This window comes from Phymastichus coffea, unplaced genomic scaffold (genome assembly GCF_024137745.1).
Source record: "Phymastichus coffea isolate CEN01 unplaced genomic scaffold, Cenicafe_Pcof_1.1 PCOF00050, whole genome shotgun sequence".
In the NCBI taxonomy this organism is placed as follows: Eukaryota; Metazoa; Arthropoda; class Insecta; order Hymenoptera; family Eulophidae; genus Phymastichus; species Phymastichus coffea.
The window spans coordinates 1868395-1878159 of NW_026706861.1; the positions used below are offsets into that span (position 1 = coordinate 1868395).

General features: G+C 32.6%; 3 protein-coding genes across 4 annotated transcripts; 2 read left to right on the top strand and 1 right to left on the bottom strand.

Annotated features, from left to right (window-relative positions):
• Nucleotides 1-142: 142 nt before the first annotated feature.
• On the top strand, nt 143-5898 carry LOC131665388 (leucine-rich PPR motif-containing protein, mitochondrial-like). 2 transcript variants are annotated; one of them, XM_058937257.1, is made up of 17 exons: nt 143-525; nt 603-1341; nt 1444-1595; nt 1674-1796; nt 1863-2130; nt 2219-2450; nt 2520-2705; nt 2785-2998; nt 3092-3304; nt 3371-3609; nt 3668-3838; nt 3913-4029; nt 4104-4299; nt 4404-4602; nt 4683-4914; nt 5002-5155; nt 5226-5898. In XM_058937257.1, the coding sequence occupies exons 2-17, from the start codon at nt 1196-1198 to the stop codon at nt 5408-5410; spliced, it is 3027 nt and encodes a 1008-aa protein (XP_058793240.1). In that variant the 5' UTR covers nt 143-525; nt 603-1195; the 3' UTR covers nt 5411-5898. The 2 variants fall into 2 exon arrangements, with proteins under 2 accessions (XP_058793240.1, XP_058793241.1); XM_058937258.1 differs by lacking the exon at nt 143-525 and having other exon boundaries at nt 887-1341; nt 5226-5426; nt 5512-5898.
• Nucleotides 5899-6119: 221 nt separating this feature from the next.
• On the bottom strand, nt 6120-6958 carry LOC131665431 (barrier-to-autointegration factor). Its single transcript, XM_058937307.1, has 3 exons — nt 6817-6958; nt 6621-6751; nt 6120-6537 (listed from the first exon to the last, which is right to left on the bottom strand). The coding sequence occupies exons 1-3, from the start codon at nt 6887-6889 to the stop codon at nt 6391-6393; spliced, it is 351 nt and encodes a 116-aa protein (XP_058793290.1). The 5' UTR covers nt 6890-6958; the 3' UTR covers nt 6120-6390.
• A 356-nt stretch (nt 6959-7314) lies between these two features.
• On the top strand, nt 7315-9679 carry LOC131665430 (E3 ubiquitin-protein ligase RNF8-like; the record flags this gene model as incomplete). The annotated part of the gene is given in 4 exon segments (XM_058937306.1): nt 7315-8220; nt 8296-9166; nt 9242-9570; nt 9572-9679. Coding segments are annotated over 4 exon segments (1581 nt in total), but the record flags the coding sequence as incomplete, so codon positions are not given.
• Nucleotides 9680-9765: the final 86 nt, after the last annotated feature.

The following is a 9765-nucleotide window of genomic DNA, read 5'->3' on the forward strand; positions in this document are numbered from 1 at the left end:
CGCGTGCGATTTTCTTTTGTATCGCTTGACAAATTCAGTCGACACGTGTGCAAGTGCGTCGCATTTTTTTGCGCTTACGCGAAAGCAGTCTGGTGTCTGAAGTATGCAGTTGTGTGGCAAAAAAGTCTCGTGGCGACGGCTGCAATGAGAAGGAAGCAAGGGTTTTCAACGAGAGCAAGGTGCAGGTGGCTTGATTGCGAGAAACGTACAGTGGGAATCACTCCGACGTCATCGTGACTGTAACCCAAATGGTCTGCAGCCTCGGTGTAGCAGTCGCATTTTCCAGCATCCTTTTCCTCCTCGAGTACGCCACAATCCTGTTTGGAAAGTTAAGCAAGCTCGGCAACTAGAATCTTGTATACTTGGCCGGCAGCTATCGGCTTGTCACCGAACACTTGGAGTTCGGCATTGAAAGCTCTCTCGGAGCAGAATAGAATCCAGCACCTGCGTACAACCAAGCTCGACTAGATTTCCAATGATCAATTTTTGCATTTTTCACTTGCCCTCTTCGTCGTTCAACTCCGAGTAATCATTAATATCCGCTCAATAATTTCTAATAATAATAATAATAAAAATATCAATGTCTCGTATTTTGTTCATAGCGATAATCTCCACGGAATCAATATTGCTCGCGTTTTGTTTGAGCGCGCCTGTGAGCCAAAATGGTATGCCATGATTGAATTGCACGACTGCCGCAACATCCAAATCGACTACTTTCCCTTTAGTATTTCTTTGCTCTCTTTGCGCTGCTAACCACGTCTGTTTACTGCTTTTCACTTATATGAAAATAAAACAACAGCTATTTTAGCTATCTCGCTAAACTCATAAGTTGTTATTATTATTTCACTACGATAACAATTAAACGCCCGTGAGCTGCGATTTTAGAATTTTTGCCGACGCGCTTAACGTAAAGCGAGCTGTGGCGCTATGCTACAAGCTTGCAAGGATGACAGAGAAAGAGAGAGGGAAGAGACAGAGAGAGAGAGAGAGAGAGTGAGAGAGAGAGAGAGAGACAGACAGACAGAGATGTAAAAGTTATCGCGTGGGGCAGCGAGCACGAGTTGCGGTAATCGCAAAGCAGTTGAACCACGTTGCGTTCATTCATTATTTCAGAGTGTAATTATCGTTGACTGGCAGTTAAATCTGCTGTAACTGCAAACTCTTTGTACTCAGCAAGATTCTATCCAGAGCTGCTATGACGACCTTTCTTAGGTCGCTTCAATTCGTGAGGAGGTTTAGTCTTCACGGGAGGAGGTTAGGCTGCTCATCTACAACTCACGTTATCAACACACAACTGCTTAATTTGTCCAGAAGACAATGTGCTCTTTTACATGAGCAACGGTAAGCAAATCCTCGTTTACACTCTTTCCCTCTTTATGCTCTTCTCACTCAGGGTTTTAGTACTTGATTGTGTATTATTAACCTATTATCTTCACGTTCTAGCACTTATGTAACTAAACCACAGTTCAATGACAAAATCTATAATGAATTAAATATTGACAACTTATTAAATGAGCTTGATCAAAGAGTCAGAAATTACCGTGGCATTTACAAAAGTCACATAGACCAAGTGCTGAATGCTGTCACAGAGAAAGGTACTTACAGTTTACCTGCTATTTTTAACAATTGCCTGCATCTGCTTTGCAAATAGATGCTACTTCCTTTTGTTTTAGGTTCTTTAACTCATATGCAAGCCTTACTGTTGATTCGATGTTGTGGTGAATTTTTACGTGGAGAATCCCCTGCAATAAGGAATGCTTTGACCGAACAAATTTGGGAAATCATTAAGGAATTAAGTAAGCTTAAGACAAGTTTTTTGTCGTTTAGTATTACTCAATAACAATACTTACATTTACTTACAGGGGTACCACTTGATGTATCGCACTACAATGCTCTTCTATTAGTTTATCTTGAAAACGAAAAAGACTTTTCTCCTGTGGATATTTTATGTGAAATGAAAGCAAATAAAATTGAACCAAATCATGTGACATTTCAAAGACTGATCAGACAGTATTGTAATAAAGGAGATATTTCTGGAGCTACAAAGATTTTAGAGCACATGAGCGAAAAAGAAATACCCATAAATGAAAACATTTTCAATTCCTTAATCAAAGGACATTCAGAATCAGGGTAAAAACTAAAACAAGATTTATAATATTATTAGGAATACTTTCATTTTTGTTTGTTTATGAAACTCTTTAAATTTTTATCTTCTTAGAGACATTTCAAACAGTATAAAAATTTTGGATATAATGAAAAATGCTGGAATAGAACTAACATCGCGAACGTATTCAGAAATATTGTGTGCTCATGCTAAAGCAGGAGATGTCGAATCTATAAAATCAACTTTTAATCAGTGTCAAGAAAAGAATATACAGCTTACTGATAAGGAAGTTTTAGATGTGATCTATACACTGGCTGTCAATCAACACTTAAATATGATAGATGAGGTTAGTAATGTTTAATGATATCATCTTAAAATTTCTCTTAGTCCTTCTCTATTCCTTTTTTTATTACAGATGATCAGCTACTTGAACAAAGGTGGTTTATATAATAAAGATGCTGTTGCATGTATTTTAAAATTACTAGAAAAGAATTGTATAGATGTTGCTTACATACTCTTAAAAACTTTGCTCAAACCGGAAAATCTTAAAAATTACGAAAGTGGAGGCTTCTTCCTCCGAAAGTTAGTTACTTCTGACGCAGTAAGTAACACACTATGTTAATATCTAAATCTAGAATTATTTATCACTATAAAGAAGTAATTAAAATTCTTTTGTGTAGAGTAATGAAACAATGATCAAGTACTGTAATCTCTTGCTTAAGGACGAGTTACATCACAATCCCTTTGAATTGACTATTATTTATATGTTTACTCATAATAAGCAACAACGGACTCTTTCAATTATGAAAAGTTGGGCTGAAACTGGTGCAGAAATAAGAGAACATTACTTTTTCCCAATTTTCGTAGCTCATAGCAAGGATAATAATTTACAAGGTAGGTGATCTAAAAAATACATTGCAATTACTTATGGTAAATTCAAAAGTCAATATTTCTACTGAAACTATATTCATTTTGATATCACAATAGGCTTGCTAAATACAGTAAAATCAATGGTATTTGATTTTAAAATCACGCCGAGCATATCAACGATAAAGGAATATATAGTGCCGTATTTGGTTGAAGATGTATTCACTAATGCACAAACTCTAGTCAACAATCATTTACCGTTTGCAAATGTTGCTCATGCAATATTATTGCATTTACTTTCACAGTCTAAGACTCAACTGGCACATGACTTCAGTAAGCTTATTGAAATTTTTATTTCTACCAATTGTACTTTCATCAAACATTTGTTATATTTTTCAGTAACTTCGACTACATTGACGTATCGACTGGGTATGTTAACGCGACCACTCACCCGAGCTCTAGCACGTACTAAAGATTCAGCATCTATTGCTGGCATAGTACATCAGCAGTACGTCTTGGCACAAAAAAATCAAAATACAGTTTCCGAAGATAAGCTTACGTCCAGAGAGTTCAGCAGCTTAATTGTGTCCAAAGCTGTTATTGATTTGCCTTCGTACGATACCACTCTAATGATCGAAGTAAGATTGTAGCGTAATTAAAAATTCAAAACCCAAATATAACTTTGATTCTGTTTAGTTTCTTCAAAACTTATACGAAAGAGGAGTTGGTATTGATAAAGGAGCTGCCGAGCAGGTCAAACAATATTTAGGTAATACTCTCAATGATGAAATCGAGGGTCTTTTGAATGCATTAACATCTGATAGTTTGGAACCTAAAAATATCGAGAGAAATGGAAACCATAGAATCGTAAATTACTATACTATTTTTAATACCAATATCAAGTTTTTAAATGATTCACAAATAACGTTGTATATTTACAGCAGAGATATCGTAACTCGAAGGATTCAATAGAGGAATCTGACGAATTTCATAAGTTGCTCCAAGTACAGCAATATGTTCGAAATGGAGAGAAAGAGGCCGTTCAACAATCACTTTCAGTAATTTTCAACTACTTATTTGATGTTGTAATCGTCACTGACCATTAATGTGTACATTCATTCATATTTCACAGCAACTTGAGCAGGAAAATATCAAGTACTTTCCTGGTTTTTGTGCAACATTGATAGATTATTATGCTTCGTTAGACGACGTCGAAGGAGCCACCAAATGGTTTACTAAGTTGAAAGAAATAGGCTCTGGTTTTAAATTGAACAAGGGAAAAATTTTAAAGTACGCCGCCACGCTTATACAGTCTAATAAAATTGAAGGTAATGAAAGATAAAAGCAAAAGAGCATAAGTTAAAAGTGCTTACAACTCTGGGCATTGAAAAAATAAAAAATAATTTATAAAAATTTTAAATACATTTTACAGAGGCATTAGAAGTTTTGAAAAATCCAATTAACGATGTGGACAATAATAGAAACGTATTAGCTGAAAAACTGTTGGAGCGCGTATATAATGTTTGTCCAGAAAGAACAGAGGAATTTGTCAAACTGATGCACGATCAAAAATTGATCAATATCGTCACGGCAAATATGTTTGCTCCCTTAATTAAGGGATATTTGAAAGCGTAAGTATACTAGTCGTTGGAAAAGCTGAACAAGTTATATGTAATGTCATAAATGTATAATTTATTTCTACTATGATCAGAGGAGATATAGAAAAGGTCATTGAAAAATACAAGTGGGTGTGTGAAAATTATAAACTAACGCCATGCAAAATTTTGATAATGTCACATTTGATAAACAAGGAGGATGCAAAGACCCTAAAATATATAACAGATCTTTCGACTAAGGTGCACGGCGAAGTTAATTCATTAATCGATCTTGCAGTAGCTTTCTTCGAATGTAACCGACTGTACCAAGCAAGAAAAATTTTAGAAGTGAGAGAGACTTTTATTTTGACTATAAACATTCTTCTTGCAGCGTTTGAAATTAATATACATCTTGATTTTCTTCTATGATTACAGACTCCAGGACTACGACTGAATAGGGAAAAGATGAGAATAATTATTGAAAAATATTACATGTATGACGAAACACGTTTGGAAGGTTTTATACAACTTCTAAATGGATTGTTCCTTGATGTAGATCCGTTCTATGTTTTATTATTAAAGTCCTATGGTTAGCATTCAAAGTATTTTCAAAAAATAAGTTTTCAATTTTTGTTATAATAATTTAATTTCATAATTAGGAAAAAAGGGTAAGTGGGAAAAGTGCCTGGCTCTATGGACTCAGATGCAGGAGGAAAATATTCAGCCTTCTGTAACCTTTATGGAAGAACTGGAACGAATTCTGAAGCAATGCAATCAAGAAATTCCCTTTGCAACGTCTCACAAAGAATCAGTGACAGATCAGAATTTTGCCTGCCTTGCTTGAATGCAACTTTGTGAAGGTCGCAAAAATTACGAATAAAATTCAATTTGTTTCCAATAATTAGTCTTTTTTGACTATCCATCTGATTATAATTATTCATACAGAAATGAAGATGATGGATTTAAAATTTTTTTTTAAATGTATCAAGTGCCACGTCATTAATAACACCGGATTGTACATCATATTCGGCAATGCATGAACGTACAGTTGATTCATCAGATAAATTAAATCCGAAATTCCTTACACACGTGGAACATGTAGTAAAGGAAAAAACATTTGTTTCACAAGATTTGTTCACTTTCTATATAGGGAAGTATAGCTTTAATTTTTTTAGAAATATTTGTCAGAATGAAAAAATATTGGTAATTGTTGCAATATGTATAATATGTTTTATAAATGCAACGTTATTATAAATTTATAAATTAAACGTTCTTATTTATTAAATACCCATTCGATTTGTTCATACATTTTACCTACTTTTATTTTACACTTCAAACTACTATTATGAATTGCAAAACTAGTAGAAGTTTAATTATAAAAATATACATTCTAATATATATGTAAATATAAAAATTCCAATTTATCGTTTTAAAAAACAAATTTCTTCAAAGCCATGAAAGGTTTTCCTAGCTTAAGAAATTAATATAGGACTTATTTTCATTCAAAATATTTGTTACACTGATTCAAACCATAAAGTTTTAATTACAAAAGTATTTATTTTTTATAATATGTACACATATTTCAATAAAAGTAATGATTTGAAAAGTCCACTTAAACAAGTCTTGTCTCCAATTTTTTTTGTAGAAAATGATACTTTAAATTAATATTCACTGTCACATATTAAAATTATAAAAAAGGTTAAGCCCAAAAATAATGTTTTGACAATTACAAATAAACATTCAATTAACTTGGTCTTATGTTACATATAAAAATATAAGTTAATTTCATCCAAAGTTTAGCAGTTATAATATCATTTTGATAATTTACAAGAACTCATCGCACCAATCTAACAAACATTGGTAACAGTCATTTGACTGTTTTGTATTTGCTTGGCATGTATCTTTCATCCATTCTTGAAAAAGTTCTCTATCCTTCTTCAACACCAAGAACTGACCCAGAACCACATATGCCTAAAATTTTATTATTTAATACTTTCTTAAATTGTTTGTTTATATGAAATATGTATCTCATTAATTATTAGAATATGGTGTACCTTATCAAAACCAGAAGCTTCTAGCCTTCTCCCCAATACTTCACCAACACCAGCCAAGTCTGTTACAGGTTTCTCTCCCATGGGCTCTGCCACAAAATTTTTATGCTTTTGTGATGTACTCGACATTGTGTCTAAAAATATAAATAATTTTCAATTTTATTTACTTTTATAAAATATGAAGTCAGAGAACTTATACCACGTATACTATCAGTTTTAACGGTTTTTTTAGTATTCAAAATATCCATCCAACTAATACTACATACTCTCATTGGAAGTGTACAATAGATAAAATCTAACCTCAAATTTAAATGAAAGGGGTAAGTTTAATGTTACTTTTCAAACTTTAGAATTAAATGCAAAGCTTATGATAGTGTATCATCTATATTTAAAAGTGACTAACAAAACTGAAGAATTCGTAACGGCTATTTCGTATTTGAACAGTTTGATGAAATATATAAAACAATTTAATTACTTACGTTTATAGCAGTGTTATTTCAATCTAAAATTTTTTTCGATAAACGGAGTTTATCTACACTTTTTGATAATATCGAATAAACTCAAGTATTTCTTTCTAATAATGGTAATACCGCACCCAATTGCACCAGTGGATGTCAGTTAATGTTGATACGGATACACACCGCGTACGTTATTTGTCGCTACTAGCTACTAGCCTCTGGGCACTGACAACTATATCAGCGTGCAGTCAGTACAAACGCGTGGACTCGGACGATTTCCATGTTACGACTTAAAGCGTCTGCGCATGCGCAACACTTGTTTCACGTTTTTTGACAGTCAGATTTGCTTAAAAGTTGTTCATATAGTGTATTAATCATCATCATTTTGTTATACGAATCTTCCTAGTTATTGAATATATTGTTGAAAATCTTTTATATCAAAATATTACGTGAGACTACAAAATCGTCACCAATCGTAATCGTGCATAGATATATATTTTTACTTTGTAGATGGCGCTATTTCAAATCAATAATGTTTTGTTTGTGATCGTATTAATTGCATATTCGGCTTAGTTGCATTACGTCGTGCTGTTGGTGGTAATAACGAAACGATTTTGTCAACTAATACAATTTGTACGAAATATATGCCACATAAATAAAATTACGAAATATTTCAAAATAACAATCACAACTGCCATGACACGTACTTCGTTTACTCGTTTTTTTCGGACATCAAGACATAACATTTTCACGTGTGTTGAGAGACGAAAACAAATGAGCTTATTTCATGAACAAAGAGATCCTGAAATCTGCTTAGATCATTACATTTATGAATTGAATTGTCATTAACTTTATTAAGTGAATTCTTGAAAATGGAAGTCGATAGCACGAATTCAGAGTCGTCGACGATAAATCCAACATTAATGAGTGTGGAAAGTGCGGTAGTTGAAAATTGCAATATAGACAAAAGCATTGAATCTCAAACTTCGACGATACCAACAGAAACATCGTCGTCATCAAAGCTGTCTGTCGGTGAGTCGTCAAAAAAAAGGACGATCAAAGAAAATGTGATGCCTGTGTTGATCAGAATCTGTTCCAATGAACCCAGCTGTGGGTCCGATATCATTTATATAAATAAAGATCAAGTGAGTTTAGTAATGGTGATTATTTCATTTAAAATTTTAAATTTTTACTTATATCCATGATTTTTCTATTTCTAGTTTAAAATTGGCCGCAAACCTGATAATGATGAAGTTATTTTAAGTGTTTTAATATCTAGAGAGCATTGTATATTGCAATACAATGAGAACAATGACATGTGGTTAGTTACAAATTTAAGCTCTACAGATACCTTATTGAATAATCATCCTATTCCTCGCAATACAACAAAAATAATCCATGAAGGCGATGTTTTACAATTTAGTATGTCTGATTGCTTTAGATACAAATTTTCATATATTAAACAAGAACCTAAGTGCCAGAAACATCCTAGAATGGAAAACAGTGATTTGAAGTTGGACAATATTATCAATAAGCAAAAAACCTTTGTTGAGTGGCAAAAAAATGAAAGAAAAGATTTAGAAAAACAATTGGCAGACAAACAAGAAGACCAAGAAAAGTTGAAGCAAGAATTGGAAAAGCTATTGGAAGATCAGAATGTTACAAAAACTTGTAATAAAGAATTGAACAGTCAAATTGAGAAATTACAAAAACAAATAGAGTCTGGAAATTCTGTTGAATTAGAATTACAACAACAGTTTAAAGATCTTGTTAAGAAATCAGAAGAGGAACGTCTCAAGTTTGAGAAGAAATTAGCTGAAGAGAAACAAAAATGGCAAGAAGCTCTGACGATCACGATAGAAGAAAAAGAAAAGCTTGAATTATCAATGGTTGAACAGATGGAAGAGTTAAGAGAAAAGATTGAAAAGATACAACAACAAGAATGGCAGAAGAAAATGGATACATTGTTGCACAAGGAAAAGAATGTGCAGACCAAATTGCAAAGTGAGAAACAATTATTGGAACAAAAATTGAAGGAAATGGAAGAAACTTTAAAGAAAAAAGAAGAACAGGCCCAAAAATCTGAAATTGGTAAAGATATTTATTATAATTTTTAGCTTCTTATTACAATTTTAGTTATATAAAATTGTTTTAAATGATTTTTAGTGGTTCTAGCAGTAAATCCATCGGCAATGGATATGACTAATGTTGGTTTCATGGTGGAACTAGACAGTGTGAGAAATGTTAATGATTTGCCGATTTTAGAAACAATTGATTTGACTGATACAACTGATACCCCATGCTTAAGTTACAAAAATGAAAAAGAAGAAACAGTTATTGATAAAGTTAATAATATAATGGATGAAAACTTAACTTGCAGCATATGTTCAGAACTACTTGTAAAAGCTATGACATTGAATTGTTCACATACATTTTGCTGGTTTTGTATAGACTCTTGGATTAAGCGAAAGAGAGAATGTCCAAATTGTCGTTCACACTGTTATATCTTTAACTAGATCTTTAGTCGTAGATAATTTTATTGAAAAAATGGTTGAAAGTTTGACTCCTGAACAAATAGAAAAAAGAAGAAAGCTAATAGAAGAAAGAAGAGGTAATAAACTTATAAATTATAAAATATAAAAGCATTTCTAAGTTATCGCATTCTTATCTGTTAACTAATTAATTCAAAT